Source organism: Cebus imitator, unplaced genomic scaffold (genome assembly GCF_001604975.1).
Source record: "Cebus imitator isolate Cc_AM_T3 unplaced genomic scaffold, Cebus_imitator-1.0 Scaffold299, whole genome shotgun sequence".
In the NCBI taxonomy this organism is placed as follows: Eukaryota; Metazoa; Chordata; class Mammalia; order Primates; family Cebidae; genus Cebus; species Cebus imitator.
This window is the reverse complement of record NW_016107614.1, coordinates 1,705,037-1,724,032: the sequence shown is the minus strand read 5'-3', so window position 1 is coordinate 1,724,032 and position 18,996 is coordinate 1,705,037. Positions and strand designations below refer to the sequence as shown.

Genomic DNA, 18,996 nt, shown 5'->3' with positions numbered 1-18,996 from the left:
TCTGCAGAGCCCTGGAGACTCTTTCAGCCCTAGTGGGTCTGCCTGTCTTCCAAGCTCATTGTCTCAAGTGAGTCCCATACTGCAAAGAGGCCCAAAAGGACAGTCTACCAGGCCAGAGGAATGCTGGCCCCTCCCTGGGTCCCACCCAAGACACCCAGGGTTCGTTCTTACAGGAGCTGTAGGGTGTACAGGCCTCCAAACACACCGCGGGGGAGGTCTGTGATCTTGTTTCCATAGAGGACCCTGGAGGAAGGCAGCAGAAAGGTGGGTTAGGGGACAGCCCACCAGAGCGAACGCACAGCTCTGCAAATAGCCCCAGCTCAACCATTTACATGAAGCACATCCTAACGGTGTATATTTGTTATAGCAACTTGTCTGCAGATGACAGCAAAGTGTCTTAAGAAAGGGTTGCCTGCTTCTAGGCGTAAAGTGCCCTATGTGCTAGAGATGGCCCTGATCCCAATCGCTAAAAAAGCAGCCCCTGTTCCACCGCCCTCACACAGGGACCCCACAGAAGGCTGCGAAGGGGCGCTTCCTGGGAAATTCATCTGGTCTGGAATCCAAAAGGAGACTGTTCAGAGAAGAGAAATCCCATGGGCAGGAATAATTAACATCTTTTCAGAGCGTTACAGGAAAAAATAGAATGCCAGACGGCACATGCAGTGAGATCCGGATGGTGGGACTTCAAGCATTTTTTTTTTTATACTTTAGTATTTTCAAAGTTTTCTGCATTGAGCATGAATTCCATGTATAGGTTTTTTTTAAGCAAAAGTTAAAAAAAAACACATGTAGACATGGGTGGGTTCAGGAGGACAGTGAAAGTATCCAGGGGGTTTGGGGAGGGGGTTGGATGCCATTCCCAATATCATAGTCAGATCCCACGAGCTATCGTAAACGTTGAAGCTGAGTAAAGAATCCTGGGTACTGCCTCTTCAAACATGGCTCCAAGGTCATTCCCGGAGGGGAACAGCAAAGTTCCCACAGTCGGAGCTGTGTGTGCCTGTCCCGTGTGGACAGGTGACAGGGCCAGTGTGGCTGGAGTGGAGGGAACAAATGGGACAGTATCTTGGGCTTTACCGAGCCAGCATCAGGAAGCCACTGAGGCAGCGTCAGATTCCCGTTTCAGAACCACCCCTCAGGCTGCTGGGTGGGAAATGCAGCAGAGGGGGCAGGAACCAAATCAGGGAGGCAAGGCCAGGGCAGGCCAAGGTGGACACTGTTCGTGGGCCAGACTGGAGTCATCCACGTTCCTATATGCAGGGTGGCAGCTGTGACCAGGTACCCATGAACAACAGAAACCCACTAGGATGGGTTCTTCACCTTTTACCTCTTTAGACTGCCATGTTCCCACTTAGGAGAGCTTCATTCACTTCTCAGAGGAAGGGCCTTGAGTTTTGACAGGCCACCTTCAGAATCTGATCTCCTTAGCCAATGACAACTACCCCTCACCAGGCTGTCGTGTACAGCTGTATAGGGTGTGCACTGCACAACTTCCGGAGTGCCATTCACAATTGGCCCCACCCACTACTTGGACTCTGCTCCAAGATGGCATGCACAGAAGGCACTGAGCTGGCAGGCTCCCACACTCCCCGGGGGAGTTCCATTCTGTTGTACTCGCCAGGCCTCTAGTCTCTGCCAAGCATGTGTCCTGTGCTGCCAAGGAGCAGGTGAAAACACTCATCCCCTAGAGTAAAAAATGGCCCCTCCTACAGGGAGCTTGCCCAACTCCAGGGCACTCTGAGTGTGCTCTCCATACAAAGTGCTGTATGACCTCGGGGAGTGAGGAACTTGGTGAGTGAGAGGGGGGTGCTTCACTACCTTTTGTATGTTCTACTGACAGACTTCCCCAGCAGACCCTGAAGGAAGGGAAACACTGGAAGGCGAGTGGGAAAATACTGTCCCAGCAGCACCCACCGCATCTTGGGATCCATCACATTTGGGATAAAAGATAGCAAGGTGTGGCAGACATCACAGTTGGACCCAGTGCTCACTGGCCCTGTGGTGACCACAGAGGCCTCAGGAACACAGCATGCTGGGCTTCAGTGGGGGACAGGTCCAAGATGCTTGTGCAAAGAATGCTGGGAAAATCCTCACCGTGGCAGGATGTGCATCCCAGTTGCCAGGGGCAACAGCTCTGCCTAGCTTCTCCACACTTCTCCCGCTCCCAGCGTCGGAGCGTCCACCAGTGAGGAAGAGGGAGCTGGAACAGCAAACCCTTTGCAGCCAAAGGATGACCCACTGAGGCTGGGATGGGCAGGGGCTGTGTGGAGGGGGGCATAGCCCTGCTCCTCCTCCTGCACCTACCAGAGGGGCCCTGGGCCCTGCCAGCCTCCTCGGGGGATGCCCTGGACCACTGAGGAAGCCTTGCCACTGCTACTCACAGTGAGTTCAGGGAGCGGAGGCCCTGGAAGGCATCGGGTGCGATCTCCGCGATCTGGTTGTTGCTCAGGTCTCTGCAAGTTGAGCAAAAGGAGAGGGGGCATCTGAATTTCTCAATGGCCACTGAGCCCTTCCCAGTCCCTTCACCTCATAGATGCCATGGGGGCAGTGTGGGGTGCTTTGAAATTAGAATAGTGGGAGGCCAGATCCCTCCATTTCAAAGCCCATGGCCGGTATTTCCCTGTGCAGTCTGAGGGCCGGGCATGAGGGGGCACTCCAGCTTGGGAATTTATGGATGAGGCTTTCCCATGCATCCTGGCAGTCTCCTAGCCCCCTTCCATCCTTAATTGCTGCCCAAGCTGAAATGGGAAGATGACAAGTAACTCCGGTCACAGGCCAGGCTCAGGCTCAGCACTCCCTTTGGGCCACACAACAGCCCTGCAAGGAGGTCCCCGTGTCACAAGCCAAGCAGCCTGAAGGGCAGGAAGGCCAAGTGGCTGGCCCAGGGCCATTCAGCTGCAGGGGCTGAGTGAGGGCCTGGCCCAGGGCTGTGGGACCACCCAGGATCTCCGTCAGCCCTGTGCCAGCTCCCCAGGAAGCAGCTGGAGGCACTCACATCCTCCGTAGCTTTCTGTAAGGTGAGAAGGCTCCGGGGGGGATGGACTTGATACCGTTGAGCTCCAGGCGTCTGTGGAGAGAAAATGGATGGGAGGCATAAGGGCCCAGGTTACCCCATCCCTGGGGGTTACCTGCTGGGCTCACCCATCCTGAACAAGCCTTTGGCCCTCCTTCCCCTGCTCCCTTACCCCTTCCAGAAGTTGAAGTCTGGGGTAGGGGCACTGGCACAGGCAGAGAAAATTCTGACTCGAGCTCCATCATCCCAGGCATTTAAGGCCGAAAGGGGCCTACAAATGATGCCGAGAACCCGATTCCAGCAGACTCACACAGAGCGACACCGCCTCCCCAGCCCTGGACACAAAGCTCAGCCCAGCAGAAGCAAACGATGTCTTCTCCATGGTCACTCAGGGGCCCTGAGGTGGCACTTACTCCAGCTCTTCACTGGACCTCTGGAGCCAGGCCTGCCAAGGGGAGGGACCTGTGCCCACCCCAGCACCTGCCCTGCCCTGTTCTGTACTCACATCTCCGTCATGGTCTCGGGCAGGTTGGCCGGGATGGCAGTGAGGCCTTTGCCACGACAGTCCACGATGCCATTGCTGCAGGTGCACATGGCCGGGCAGGAGCCGGAGGAAAGGGTGCAGGTGGGCACGCGCCCTGCTTCCCCTGGGCCTGCAGAAACAGGGGGGTGTGGCCTCAGGCTGTCCCGCATCAGCACCTCCCTCTAGCCCAGATACAGACTGATGGGTGGGACGGGGTGCACAGCGGCAGTTTCTCTGGATGAGGATGAAACAGCAGAGATCACTAATGAAATGATTCCTGACGTCGGTATAACTCTGCGGGTGCCTGGCACACAGCGGGTATTTGTCAGATGTTTGCTGCCCTTGAATCTAAACTGAATTGCAGTGGTGTGTGATTCATACACTAAGAAACCCTGGCCTGCAGTTCTGAAGCTCTGGATTCTAGTCCAAGTCACTTAACACTTCTGAGCCTAAGTCCTCTCATCTGTCACATGAGGGTGACAATGACTGTTTCTAAACACTTAAACACTTACTCTGTGCCACATGCTCTAAGTGTAGTACATGCAGTATCGCATTTAAGCCTAAGAGGAGCCTATTATTGTTGTCATTCTACAGCTGAGAAAACAGAGTCCTCGATATTAATTTGTAGAAATTCTCACAGCTAGTAAGTGGTAAAACCAGGATCCAGCCCAGTGTCTTATATAAGAGCCTTTGAAAATGTGGAGGTGTAACTTATACAAAACGCTCTTTCTGAAGGAGGTAGAACTTATACAAAGTACTCTATCTGAAACACGTAGCTGGTGGAACCACAACCTCAACATAGAACATTTCCATTACCTGAGAAGATTCTCTCCTGCCCCTTCCCCAAAGTAAACACTATTCTGAGATCTATCGCCAAAGATTTGCTCTGCTCACTTCTGAGCGTCGTGTAAATGAAACAGTAGTTTCTCTTATGTCTGGCTTTTTTGCTTAATACGCAGTGTTTGAGATTCACCACGTTGCTGTGTATATCGGTAGTCCGTTCTTTTTCATTGCTGAGCGGTATTCCATTATATGGGTATATCATAATTAGTCGGTGGACATTCAGGTTGTTTCCAATTTGGACTATGATGGAAAAAGCTGCCTTTAATATTTTTGGACATTTTTGCAGAAAAAAATGCACACACCTAGCAGTGGAGCTGCAGGGTTACAGGGCGGGCATAACCTGAGCCTTAGAGGATCCTGCAAGACGGTTCTGCAGAGTGGTCAAGCCAATTGATATCCCCACCAGCATTTTAACCTCAAATATCTTCCCTGGCTGCCCCAAAACCTGGGCACCAGGACCAAATGAGGCAAAGCCTCATGGATTCCTGGCATATTGTGACAGTAGCCTTCAAAGGAAAAGGGTTGCCAGGGTGATCACACCCAGAGGAAAAACTAATGTCTGAAAATAGAAACCACAGTCTTCCAAATGCAAAGAAAAAGGTTTCATTTCAAAATAAAAATTGTCCCAGTGAATTATCCATTCCTATTCCTAAAAACCGTGGTAGCTGCAATGATGCAGAGGCAGTCCTGGCTCACACCTGAGACACACCCGTGTGTACGCACACATGTTCTAGCACATGGGCACACTCATACACTCATACACACACACACACATCTGCACGCACACACAAACAGAGCACTGCTGAGTACAGCGGTGTTCAAGCCCAGTCTTGGGTGTCTGCCAGTGCAATGAAGGAGGTGACAGCCACAGCCCAGAGCCTTACACTGAGGCAGGGAGGCTGAGCCTAGGAGATGCTTTCCTTCAGAGCACTGTGGCTGACAGGCCCAGTACACAGACTGGGGGAAACAGCCTCTAAATCATCTGACACAAGGCCGGGCATGGTAGCTCATGCCTGTAATCCCAGCACTTTGGGAGGCTGAGGTGGGCGGATCACCTTAGGTTGGGAGTTCGAGACCAGCCTGATCAACGTGAAAAAACCCTGTCTCTACTGAAAATATAAAATTAGCCGGGCGTGGTGGCACATGCCTGTAATCCCAGCTACTTGGGAGGCTGAGGCAAGAGAACCACTTGAACCCAGGAGGCGGAGGTTGTGGTGAGCCAAGATCGTGCCATTGCACTCCAGCCTGGGCAACAAGAGCGAAACTCCATCTCAACAACAACAAAAAATAAACAAATCCTCTGTCACAAATCTGAGAACTGTGCATTCATTCAGCTAGCATTTCCTGCACCAAGCGAAGACAAAGTACTGAGGATGTGCCAGAAATGCAACGCGGGGCCTCACATAGGATCACAGAAGGCTCCCTGGGCTCTGCAGGGCGAGGAGGAGTAGGCAGGCAACAGGGAGGGAAGGGTGTGCCTGACAGGGGAACAGCCTGTGAGGCCAGGGGGCGGGAGAGCCCGTGCCAGGAAGGGGCAGAGGCAGAGGCAGCTGGGGGAGCTGCAGGCAGGGGGAAGCAGGGAGACAGTGCTGGCCCTGGCCAGGCTTGCGGAGCCTGAGAGCAGTTCAGACTCTCACAGCAGTGCTGACGGCTGGGTGAGTACACGAGCAGTTCCCACCCAGAACGTGGGTTCTTTTTGGTCTTCTGGCTGTAGTAGGGACAACAAAGGGGCCAGGGAGGACATGGGCCACCAGTCAGGAGGCTATCACAGAACCCCAGGGGGAAGGTGAAGGGGCATGGGCTTTGAGACCCACCTCCCCTGGAGCCAAGGTTAGAGGACCCAATTCAACGACTTGCCAAGGCAGCAGAGGTGAGGCGATAGGAGGGTGAGGGGGTGATAGCAGGGGCAAGGAGCCCAGAGGACGAGTGGGAGGTGGCACTGAGTACACCAGAAAGAGGACGGGATGGAACAAAGCAGGTGCTGAGTGCACGAGGCAGTGAAGGAACAGGAGGGAAAAGGAGATCAGATGAGAAGTGACACACGGAGACAAAGACCATGGTGAGAACGGGAGGTGGTGTATGGGGCAGGAGAGGCAGATAGTGGGGGCAGGAGGTGGTGGGCGGGGCCAGAAGGTGATGGGCGGGGTCAGAAGGTGATGGGCGGGGCCAGGTAGCAATGTTGAAGTTAGGGGTGGGAACAAGAGGCAGAGCAGGAGGCAGCGGTGGTGCTGGACAGTTGAGAGCCTGGCAGTGGCCTGTACCCACCTGAGCAGCTGAACTCACTCTTCTGGACCTCTGCCACATTGAGGCCACGCAGGCTGGCCGGGCCTGAGCACTGGGTGAACAGCCCGATGGTTGGCCGCTGCCTCAGCCACTGCGAGAGCCAGGCCAGGTGGCAGTCACAGAACAGGTGGTTGGAGTGCAGGCGGCTGCAGGAAGACAGGGTGGCTCACAACCCATCTGGGCCGCCAGCCCAGCCAGATTGTGGGAACCCCCAACCTCAGGCAGGAGGCTGCCCCCAGTGCTGTGTTCAAGCCAAACACATTTAGTCAAGTAGGTGGCTCAGCGCCAACCCGGGAGTATCCACAGTCCCATGAGGATCCCGCTGCTGCCCCTCCCCTCCCACATGCTCTGGGCACACCTGGGCCGGAATGTGCCCAGCAAAGCCCAGGTCATCGCACTGAGCTCACGCAGGCTCACGGCCCCAAACCACCAGGCTCATTTTCAAGCACAAAAACAAATCATTTGTTTTCCAAGGGAAAACCAAATTAAGCGGCACTGGATGGCCTGCAACTGTATCTCAATTCTTTCCGCCTCCGATTGCATAGAGCCCTCACCCTGGGCCGGCCTCTGGGGGTCTCAGGGAGAATGAGCTCCATGACCTGTCTGCAGAACCCTCACCTCCTATCCCACCCACCCCCTGGCATCAGCCGGGCTTGGCTGCCCCACTCCCAGCTGCCCCGGCTGACTCACAAGGTCCGTAGCTTGGGCATGTGGTTGAAGCTGGACACGGGGATGGTGGTGATATTGTTGTTGTTCAGGGTCCTGATCGGGAGAAACCAGAGCCATTTAGCACCTGCCCAGCAGGAGCTGATGTGGGACAGGGCCACCCTGCTGACAAACAGGGAGACCTTGAAGTGGACCAGCATGGTGCTAGACATGGAGGGGCTAAGCCGAAGAGCATGAGGCAGATCCCACCCCTTGGGGAAAGCCCCAAGCTGGGACGGTGACTGCGAGCCAATGGCACCATAGACTCCAAGGCTGGTAGGATGGGGAGATGGAGCGGGGCGGGTGATGGGACACATCCCAGACTTGGGTTGGCTTGGAAGAAAGGGTGGGGTTTGGATAGGCAGGGGGAAAGAGGGAACATTCCAGGCCGAGTGGCAGAAACTCTTGGGTTTCATCCTGAGCAGGTTACACCAGAGCACACTGTTTACTGCAGGCACAAGCCCTCAAGCCCATGAGGGCCTATCTTCTCCTCCTCCAACCCACGAGGCCCCGTCCTCCCTCCTCCGACCCACGAGGCCCCGTCCTCCCTCCTCCGACCCACGAGGGCCCGTCCTCCCTTCTCCGACCCACGAGGCCCCGTCCTCCTTCCTCTGACCCATGAGGGACTGTCCTCCCCTCCTCCAAGGAGATTCTAGGAGGACTGGCCTCCCCCTTCCTGTCTCCCTGGTGCCCGCTTCCCAGGCTGTGGCACTTGGCACCTGCGTAGCAGAGCCCTCCACACCCCTCCTTCCTTTTCCCTGCTTTACTTACAGCACCTCCAGCCCCCGCAGAGCACGGAAGGCCCCTTCCTCGATGCAGCTGATCTGGTTCTTGTCCAGCTGTCTGTGAAGCAAAGGAAGGTTGTAGAGAGAAGGGCACATTGCCTAGAGTAAGGGTGTGCAAACATTTTGACTGTGTGCTCCCTTCATTCAAAAGAGGCATGCCCCTAGTCGTTTGTTATGTGTATATGTATCAATCCAAATAGTAAACATTAGTAAAAACTTAAGTTTTTTTTCTACTCTTCAGTTAAATCATAAATATAAGTAAAAGTTATGTTCTTCTACTCAACCTTACATATCCCCTGGGGAGCAGGCACCCCCCCTACAGACACACACATTTTGGAGACCACCTAGCTGGTGCTGGCAGGTGAAAAAGGAGAGAGTCACAAAGCAGTGGCAGCCAGAGCTGGCAAACAGACTTCAGCCTGAGTGCCAAAGAGGTTGACTAGAGGTGGCTGCCTGGATTGCTGCTGTCAGAGTAAACTGAAGCTTCGAGGTGAGCTCTACGTGAAAGCATGTGGTGATTGATTACCAATGTCTGCCACAGGCGTGGGAGGGAGTGTGTGTGACAAGCATGTCAGGCGCTTGCCATCCCTGTTGTAGTCAGACCTGGGAGAGGTGGTAAGCCTGGACCAGAATAAATTTGAATAATAAGGCATTACATTTAAATAGCATTTGACAAAGTGTATTTACTTCCATGTCTCATTCAAACCTCAGAACAGGCCTGTGAAGTAGATCTTCTTAGCCCTATTTTCAAGAACAATATATCGAGGCTCAGTGATGTTCACTGACTTGCAGCAGCTTATGTGACATGTAACTAGAAGAGAAGATTCAAACCCAGCTCTCCCAACCCAAATACGAGGCAGGCAATGGAGGACAAGGGCACAGACACTATGCCATCAAAATGGACTGAGAATGTCACCCATGCTGATAAGTTGCTTCACTAGGTCCACAAGAGCCCGCTCTATTGGCTCTTCACACGAAATCACACCCAAGGGAGAGGCAAGGGCTGCATGTTTCCTCCAACCCCAGATTGTTCCAGAAGACCATGCTGGCACCAGCCCTCCAAGAGCCCAGGTTAGCTCCCTGGCTGCCTGGACCACATGGTTCGGGGACACCCTGAGGACACTGCCAGGAGGGGCCCTGGAACCCCTGCACCCTTCTCCCTCCCAGGCCTGTACTCACAAATTTTTGAGATCCGTAGCTCCCCGAAAAGCTTTCCTGGGGATGGCCTGAATGGCATTCTCACTCAAGTCCCTGGGAGGATAAAGCCAGAGGGAGACAAAACACAGATGAGAAAAGAGGTCCCTGCAGAGTGCCGTGATGAGTCAGGGCAGCAGGGCAGGTGGGCTGGAGGGCACTGGACCGGCTGCTGCTGCACTCCAGCAACCTAGGACAGCGCCCAGCCCACAGCGGCCACTCAGCAAGCATTTGTTGAATGAATGAATGATGGAACTGGAGAGGTACACCATGTCCTGGAGGGAGGTCAGTCCCCAGCCACCTTCCCTTCTCTGGGCTGGAGGCTTGCAGCTGAAGGGAAGAGCCTGGGACAGCTATGACCAGCCCTGCCAGACCCCACCTGACGTAGTTTAGATATCTGTCCCCGCCCAAATCTCATGCTGAATTGTATTCCCCGCTGCTGGAGGTGGGGCCTGGTGGGAGGTGATCAGGTCACGAGGGCTGATCCCTCCTGGCTTGGTGCTGACTTCCGGATGGCCAGTGAGTTCTGGGAGCACTGGTTGTTGAAGGGTATGGCGTCTCCCCCTCCACTCTCCCTCCTCTTCACTCTCCCACGTCAAGTGCCTGCTCTCCCTCTGACTTCTGCCAGGAGTAAGAGCTCCCTGAGGCCTCCCCAGAAGTAGATGCCTGTACTTCCTGCACAACCTGCAGAACTGTGAGCCAAATCAATCTCTTTTCTTATAAATTACCCAGTTTCGGCAGTTCTTGATAGCAATACGAGAATGGCCTAATGCCCACAGAGGTCAGCCCACCGGACCCACAGAGGCTAGTTCAGTCCCCCACGGCATCATGCAGGGCTGCAAAGCAGCACACAACAGAAGTGCTTCTGGAGGTGGATTGATGACCCATGTCTGCCACCAGGGCAGGAAGGACGGCGCCCTGGGCTGTCTGTGGCGAGTGCGTCTGGGGCTTATGCTCTGTGTCTTATGTGAGCAAGCTGACTCAAGACAGATAGAATTGGCCCCGGTGACCCAGCCAGCCAGTGGCCCACCCAGGTCTTTAACTCCACACAGGGCCTGGCTCCAAACCCTGTGCTCCTGGGGACTGCAGGCAGCAGGGCACCTCCGAGAGCCTGGGTCACAGGGAGTCAGGAGCACGCTGGGGGCTGGGATGACAGGACCTCCTGCCTCCCCACTAATGCCCTGGTATGAGGGAGGGGGGCACTGTTGGGGCTGCAAATTCTCAGCCTCAGTGAGTTCCAGGCCAGCTTTGGGGCCCTTCCTCGCTCCCTGGCAGGTCCTGGCCTCTGACAGCAGTCCTCCTGCCTCTCTTGCCTCTCAGCAGCCTCCTGGCATCCACAGACATGTACCAACACCCCTTTCCAGGTCAGCTTTCCCTACTTATAGCCACATGCTCCCCACCCCAGGCCAGCACTGCCCTGAGTACTTCCCAGGAGCGTGGCGTGGATATGATCACCATCCCCATTATATAGAGGAGAAAACGGGGCCTCAGAGAAGCTAAGCGACTTCTTCAAGGTAACCAGGCTGGAGGGTAGTGGCTCCAGAATTTGAATCCAGGCATTCAGGTCCCAGAGCCCCAGCTTGTGCAGCAGCTCTGGGGGCCCATTTCACAGAGGAGGGAACTGAGCTCTGAGTTGTGAAGTCACTGATCTGAGCTGGACCTGGGCCACCTGCCTCAGAGCCCTGCACCAGACACACCAGGGTCCTGAAGGTGAACACCAGAGGCGGACCGTCCTGATGTGGGCCCTAGTACCAGGCAGTACCACGGCCCCACCTCCTCCTCCCAGGCCAGGCCTGTGGGCTTTGATAGTGCCCTTCCTTTCAGCCCCTCACCCCACAGGGTCTGAGAACACAGCCCACAGTCCCCTACCCACTGCACACTGCCCCTTGGACTGTCAAGGCCGCCACCACTCTGCCTGGGTTTCCCTGTTGAGAAGCCCAGCAGTGTGCTGAGCCCTGAATCGCAAAGGTAGGGGGCAGGTGAGCTAGAGGGCACCAGCAGCTGCTTCACCCCAGCACCTAGGACAGGGCCTGACCCGCTGCAGCCTCTCGGCAAGCATTTGTTGAATGGATGGATGGATGATGGAACTGGAGAGATGCACCCTGTCCTGGAGGGATCTCGGTCTCCAGTCACCTCCCCTTCTCTGGGCTAGGGGCTTGCAGTTGGAGGGAAGAGCCTGGGATTTGAGTCCTGGCCCTCCCCCTCCTGGCTGTACATCTGCAAGGCACCTTTTCCCTCCTGAGCTCAGTTTCCTCGTGGACAAAATGGGATAAATAAGAACCTGGCAAAGCAACTGCCCTCCAACCCCCCCAGAGTGGGCACCAACATCTCTGCGCTCCCTCCCCCAAGCCCGGCCCCTCCTATCTTGTCCCCCCACAGCCTTCAGAAAAGCAGCTAGGCACCTGTGTCAGAAGGGGCCTTGGCACCATCAGTGCCCCTCGTTCTTGATCTCTCTTTCCTGGAGAGGAGACGGCTCAAGCCTGCAGCACAGACACAGCTGTCCCTCCTCCAGAGCCGTCCTGCCATCCCTGAGGCATCTCCCCTCCTGCTGGGCAGCTTCCTCTTCCCGCATTTGCCCGCCCCCACCTCCCCTCCCTGCTCTTCAATCTTGGTTACTTGTGCATATCTCCAGCTCCCCTGTGTAGTCTGTCAGTATTCCTGGAGACATTCCCCAAATTCCACCAATTTAGGCTACTCCCCAGAGGGCCCCCAGCAGCCCACTCCCTGCTGCTTGTCTATGCAGCGACTCCCCCAGCCCCATATGTCTTGAGAGGCACATTTCAGTCTTTGCCTGGCTAATCCTGGTTCTCATCTCTTCCTTGCCTAGAGAGCTCCTTGGCTGCTACAACCTCATCTTAGTCTCTCTGATTCATACAAGAAGTTGCTGCCCTGGCGGCGTCTGCCCTAATGGCTTGATGGTTCTCCTCGACTGTGGACTTGTTCTCTCCATCTTCCTAAGTGGGGTGCTGCCACTGGGCAGAGTAGGCTGGCAGAGGAATTACTGGATTTGGAGCAGGGCTGTGCAGGTCACACAGGTAAACAAGAGACTGCCTGCACTGGGGCTCATGGTCATGCGAGTTCCCCAATAACCAGGGGCCCAGGCTGACACGGGAGCCCAACACAAAGCCGAGCCCACCTTGGTGGAGTGCCTGCAGATACTAGTGGCCGGGCTGGGCTTGCAGATGCAGAGCTAACCACAGGTGCATGGCCCACCCTAGAGCACTCATGCCCAGAGTGCTCTAACCACAGGTGCATGGCCCACCCTAGAGCACTCATGCCCAGAGTGCTCTAACCACAGGTGCATGGCCCACCCTAGACCCTAGAGAACTCATGCCCAGAAGAGGCACAGACAGGAAACCAGTGAGGAAACCCTCACTCCTTCGCTCCACAAAATGTGTGCTGAGAGCTGATGATCTGCTGGGGACCCCCAAAGACTTGCTTTCATGGGGTGCACATGCCAGCTTTCAACAATGGCTGGAGGAGCAGTACTGCCAAAAAGATGGGAGAGTGCAGAGGAGTGAGTGAGCAATTCTGCCGGAGGGAGGGGAGGTGGTCTCTGATCGGATCTTTCAGAGTTGATGCGTCCCAGACAGAAACAGAAAATGAGGAGAGGGTTTTTTTGTTTTGTTTTGTTTTTGGGACAGAATTTCACACTGTCACCTGGCTGTAATACAAAGGCATGATCTCAGCTCACTGCAACCTCTGCCTCCGGGGTTCAAGCGATTCTCCTGCCACAGCCTCCTGAGTAGCAGGGATTACAGGCGTCTGCCACCATACCTGGCTAATTTTTTGTATTTTTAGTATAGATGGAGTTTCACTATGTTGGCCCCTGACCTTGTAATCCACCCGCCCCTGCCTCCCAAAGTCCTGGGATTATAGGTGTGAGCCACCACACCCGGCCGAGAGGGTGTTCTAAGCAGTGGGAAGAGCACGTGTAAAGCCCAGAGGCAGGAAGGAACAAGGCAGGCTCGGGAATCTCATGCAATTTGGTATGACTGGTGTAGGTACGTGGGAGGTTGTGGTGATTAAAATATGTCTACAAATTCTTTGGCATTCCTCCCTTCAAAAGACGGAGCCTCATTCTCCTCCTCTTGAATGTGGGCTGGACTCAGTAACTCACTTCTGAAGAACAGCATGTGATGGAAGTGGTAATCGATAACCTCCGAGACCAGATCATAAAAGACATTGTAGCTCCCTCCTTGTTCCTTCTGGGACTGCCCTGTCTGGGAGAGCCCAGCCCAGTTCACAAGGACACACAAGCAGCTCTCTGCAGAGGCCCACATGGAGAGGAACTGAGGCTCCCACCAGCAGCCAGCACAGGCTTCCCAGCCCTGTGAGCCAGCCATCATGGAAATACATTCTCCAGCCCCAGCTGAACCTTCAGATGATACAATCACCCAACATTCTGACTGCAATCTCATCAAGAACTCCAAGCCAGAACCACCCAGCCACCCCCCAGAGACTGTGAAATCACAGATGTTTATTGTTTGTTCTTGAAAGCTGCAGTGTTTTGAGGTCATTGGTTACACAACAACCGATGATTCATCCAGGGATGTTTTGAGGCATGACCCTGAGGAAGGGAGGGGCATCCTTAGACTCAAGTTAATGAGCTGAAATCATGTTAGGGACTTGGTTACATCACTTCTCCTTTTTTAGGACCTCAGTTTCCTCATCTGTCTAATTCATAAGTTGGGCCAGAAGATTTCTTAGCTCTTCACCAGTGCAGACCCACCCACCTGCAAGACACATTGCTATGGTGTGAATGATTGTTTCCTCCCAAGAAAGGCATAGGTTGAAACCTAATCTCTAATGTGATGGTATTAGGAGGTGAGGACTTTAGGAGGTGATAGGTCATGTGAGCTCATCCTTATAACAGGATTAGTGCCCTTATGAAAGAGACCCCAGAAAGCTGCCTTGCCCCTTCCTCCATGTGAGGACACAGCTAGAGGGCACCATCCACGAAGCAGGAAGCAGCCTTCACCACGCACCAAATCTGCCAGTATCTTGATCTTGGACTTCCCACCTCTTAAACTGTGAGAAACACATTTCTGCTGTTTATAAGCCGCTCAGTCTATGGCACTCTTTTTTTTTTTTTTTTTAGAGATAAGGTCTTGCTCTGTCATCCAGGCCACAGTGCAGTGGCACAATCATAGCTGTCACCTTGAACTCCTGGCCTCAAGCGATTCACCGACCTTAGCCTCCCAATAAGATATTTTGTTACAGCAGCCAGAACAGACTAAGATACACATCAGGTGAGGTGCTTGCTTCTTTAGGGGATCTGGGATCCCCGAAAGGAGGTGAGGAAAGTTGCTGGCCATACACCTTCTGAAAGAGGGGCTCTGGGGAGAAGAGAGACACAGCTTCCTGCCTTTGCTGACCCACAGGGACTCAAGGAGATGACAGCATTAAGAGCCAGGTGGCAGTGAGAGGAGTGGCAGCCTGAGGATGTCCCCAGAGTCAAGAAGGCAGGACCTCCAGTGGGACCCTCATCTCAGCCCGGCTGGCCACTCACCCTTTGGCCAAGCCTGGGAAGAAACGCTGGGGCCAGCACTCACATCCATTCATTATTCCATTTAATCCTCACCACAACCCTGCAAGGAAGGTTTTTTATTTGTATTGATTTGCTTATCGATTTAGACCCAACCTTGTTCTAGAAAGGCTTTAAGGTGGCTTATAGGAATTTTCAAAACAGCAAGAGAGCAAGAATGAAAAATGAGGCACAGAGAAGAGGAGAAATCAATGGCAGGTACTAAAAATGCATGCCCCACATGAGCACACACCAGACAGGGCTGAGCTGGGCTCTGAGCTTTCTCGCTGAGAGCCAATGAGAAAGGAGAGCTGGTTAGCTCACAGCGCCCACAGGACATGCATAAGTCTAAAAGGATCAGCTTCTCAGGAGTACAGCTGGCTTGGCAGTAAGATGAGGCAAGAATTTTCCCAGGGGTCTTTATTAAGAATGACAATGTAGCCTAATCAATAACACTGGATCCTTATAATAAATGGGATTCGAGCATGTGTTGCTTATAATAGCATCAAAGTACGATTCAGCAAAAGCGGTTCTATAAGGACTCACACCAGAAACTAAGTGGGGAAGAGGGAGAAGGGAGAGGCAGACTCCACGCAGGGTCAGTCTACACAAAGACACTGCGGCATGAGAGTCTCGTATGATGGGAGAAGCAGAGGTTCTAGGAAGCAAGTGTCAGCCCTGAGAGAAGCCTCACATAGGCCAGGAGAGTGACGGGATAGACCAGAGAGGGCTGTGATCTGACCATCTTTTAAATTAATTCATTAATTAATTTTTTTGAGACAGAGTCTTGCTCTGTCACCTGGGCTGGAGTGCAGTGGCACAATCTCAGCTCACTACAATCTCAACCTCCCTGGTTCTAGCAATTCTCCCGCCTGAGCCTCCCAAGTAGCTGGGATCACAGGTGCCCACCACCACGCCCAGCTAATTTTTTTATTTTTGGTAGAGACAGGGTTTCACCATGTTAGCCAGGATGGTCTGATTTCCCTATCTCCCAACCTCGTGATCTGCCCACCTTGGCCTCCCAAGGTGCTGGGATTACAGGTATGAGCCACCACCCCCAGCCTATTTGAACATTTATTTGGAGACAGAGTCTCACTCTGTCACCCAGGCTGGAGTGCAGTGACTCAATCACAGCTCACTGTACCCTTGAATCCTGAGCTTAGTTGATCCTCCTTTCTCAGCTTCCTGAGTAGCAGGGACTACAGGCACATGCTACCATGCCTGGCTATTTTTTAAAAATCTTTTTGTAGAGACAGAGTCTCACTGTGTTGTCCAGGCTGGACTCAAACTCCTGGGCTCAAGTGATCCTCCCACCTCAGCCTCCCAAGTACTTAGAACAGGCACAGGCACTGTGTCCAGCTCTGACCATCTTTCAGGCTGTGTTCTGGGGCACCAAAGCTTACAGAGGAAAGACACAAACCCCAGGCAGGCAGGTGGCCAAGAGCCAGTCAAGAGATGATGGATGGCCCAAAGCTGGGTGTGGAGCTGTTGCACCCTGGCCAGCCAGCCCACAGCCAGAAGCAGCCCACACTGTTTAAATGAAGACAGGAAAGTGAATTTGGGGCCCCAGGAGAGGCCAGAGGAAAACAGGTGAACCTTGGAAGCCTCAGGACAATGCAGCCTGATGGCAGCAAAGCGGGTGGCGTTAGAAACCTGCACCTGCAGAGGGAAGGACTAGGTTCAACTCCTGCTTCTGCCATTGACCAACCATTGGGCCTGGGGAAGCTCTGCACCTGAGAGCTTCAGGTGCCCTACTGTAAAATACCTACCACGTGGGACTTTGGAGAAGATTGTGTGAGTTTATGTACTTAAGCTTCTGAACCAGAACTTCCATTTAGCTGTATTCAAGAAATGCCGGCTAAGCACAACCCAAGCAACCCGAGGGCTCTGTTGTTTCAAGCTTTCCCACGAGGGGGCGCCAGAAGCATTCCCTGGACCTGGATGCCTAAACCACATCGCAAACCAGAACAAAGCTATTCTTTTTTCTTTTTGCTCCAATTGACTTCCTACCTTGCCAGTACTTGTCTCATCTTTCCTAGGTCCTTTTAAAATAAAGTTTGTCATGTCTTCTGCCCCTGGTCTGCATGGAAACTCCCCAAAAGCACCACCTAAGCCTTTCCCCACCACTTTTCCCGGGGCTGTGAGCTGCCTTCGTCTCCCTCAAACCGAGTCATTCCTGTCCGTCCTCCTCCCATGTGGCCTTGTCACAGGCCCCGAAGGGAGGAGATGGCCGGGATGCATCCGGGCAGAATGAGACATCCTGAGAACGGCTGTCCTAGAAACAGGTGGGATTTGCAGCTGGAAGGACAAACCGCCAAGCCCTGGGCAGCAGGGGTCTGTCCCAGCCCGGGGAAGCAGGGCCAGACAGGGGCTCAGAAGGAGGGCACAGGCAGAACAGTGACAAGGGCACCATGGCAGATCCCCAGAGCAGGACCCAGGACAGTGCTGGGGAGATACAGGGCTGGAACAGATGCTGAGACGGGGGACGAGGTCCCAGCTTCTGACAAGCACCCTGGGGATGTGGGGTTGCTGGTCCAGTGAGCACTGATTGGGAGGCAAGGGTGCAGAAGAGAAAGCCCACAGCTGGGTGTCAAGGGGAGACTTGGGTCCACCTACTTTAAGCCCGTGGTCTTGGGCAAGTCACATAACCTCTCTGGCCTCAGTTTCCTCATCTGCAACATGGGGATGGAAAGCAGCACTTACGTTGCAGGATCTGATGGGAGAGGCGCCCCTGCCTACTTCCTCACCTCTGCTGACATTCCTTCAGTTTCCCAGACCCTTCCAGCCACCCACAGGACCTGTGCACTTGCTGTGACCTCTGCCTAGAATACTCGTCCCTCACCAGCACCCAGGACACGCTATTCATCCTTCCCACCTCAGTCTACAAACACCTCCCCTGAGCCCGAGTCAGCTGCTCCATCTGCAACAGGCTCTCAGCACCCTGCTTTCCTTTTCAGCACCAACCCAGGCTTGTAATAAAATACAGGTGCACTGCATGTGATAAAGCACTGACTCTTGGTGAATGTTCATCTCCCTCTCCAGACCGTAACTTTCTGCCAGACACTTTCCTTCACTTCCCTTTGCATCCCGGCACATTGCAGGGACTCAGTAATTTTTAGCTGAATGAACTAAAATGCATCCTTACATAAGTCCCCTGCTCTAATCCCTCTGGCATTTTCCTGGCCAAAACAAGGAGTTAGGACCAGCCAAGGGGGAGGCAGGGGCTCGGGGCCAGACAGGCTGGCTCTGCACAGTGAGAGGCCACAGCTCCTCAGCTGCGCTGCAGCTGCTTGTGCCTGCTCTGCCTAACCAGGCTGCAGACCCAGTGAGAGGCAGGCTCAGGAGGGGAAGGCAAGCACGAGCAAGCGCTTGTTACCGTGGATGATGTCACATCAACCGTGCCTCTGCCCTTCACACATCCTTCGGGGTAATAACAACTAAATACACTCGAGTGGTTCCAAGCTTGCACCAGCTCAAGGCAAGGGTTCTGCAGGCAAAGCCTGAACCCCATCGCCAAGATCAAGGGCCCCAGGAGGCAAGCTCCACCAAAAATAGCTCCTACTCCACCTGGAAGCATCCAGCAACCACAGCGGGTCGCCCTCCCTGAAGAGAAGGGGGCTGCCATGTCCACACTCTGACTTGGCACCATCCCCAGGCACCCCGCTCTGGCTGTCTCTCCTCCTGCACACTCTGCCAATCCCCCCATCCTCTACCAGGGCTGGGGGATGCAGGGGCTGGGGAAGCCGAGGTCAAGACCCCATGTTCGGGCTGCTAATCTGCCTTCACGCTCTAACCTGATTGGTCCCTGCTGACAGCCCAGCCTCTAAAGGGATTAGCAGTGGGGGTGGGGTGGGAGAACACAGGGAGCTGCTGGGCACCCGCCAAGGATGGACTGGCCTCTGGGTTCTTGCTGCCCACTCGGCTGCCACTGCAGGGCACAGGCCTTACTTTGTCTGCCTTTCATGCCACATGGAAGCTTTGGGCAGCCTGGCTTGCCCCTCAGCCCCCTGCAGCCCAAGTGTTTCCCTGAACCAGGGCAGCCCAAGGGTTCCAGGGTACCTCATCTGGGGGCTTAGATCCTTGTCAGAAGATAGTTGGATTAAGGACTCAGGCTCTGGCCTCA

At 54.3% G+C, this 18,996-nt stretch overlaps 1 protein-coding gene and 1 long non-coding RNA gene across 5 annotated transcripts in view; one reads left to right on the top strand and one right to left on the bottom strand.

Annotated features, from left to right (window-relative positions):
* Window positions 1-18,996, bottom strand: part of SLIT1 (slit guidance ligand 1) — a 191,135-nt gene that overhangs the window by 56,751 nt on the left and 115,388 nt on the right. For all 4 annotated transcript variants that reach the window (XR_001817610.2, XR_001817609.2, XR_001817611.2 and 1 more), the window contains exons 5-12: window positions 9,332-9,403; window positions 8,139-8,210; window positions 7,353-7,424; window positions 6,645-6,808; window positions 3,519-3,666; window positions 2,996-3,067; window positions 2,382-2,453; window positions 172-243 (exon numbers count right to left, since the gene is read on the bottom strand). Coding sequence is in view for 1 of the 4 variants with exons in the window: in XM_017502778.2 (XP_017358267.1) it covers window positions 172-243; window positions 2,382-2,453; window positions 2,996-3,067; window positions 3,519-3,666; window positions 6,645-6,808; window positions 7,353-7,424; window positions 8,139-8,210; window positions 9,332-9,403 (744 nt within the window). In the remaining 3 variants the exon portion in view is untranslated. The remainder of the gene's footprint in view (window positions 1-171; window positions 244-2,381; window positions 2,454-2,995; window positions 3,068-3,518; window positions 3,667-6,644; window positions 6,809-7,352; window positions 7,425-8,138; window positions 8,211-9,331; window positions 9,404-18,996) is intronic.
* LOC108285518 lies at window positions 1,706-5,015 on the top strand. The gene is made up of 2 exons (XR_001817613.2): window positions 1,706-1,791; window positions 4,666-5,015. It is a non-coding gene; the product is annotated as an uncharacterized LOC108285518 (long non-coding RNA).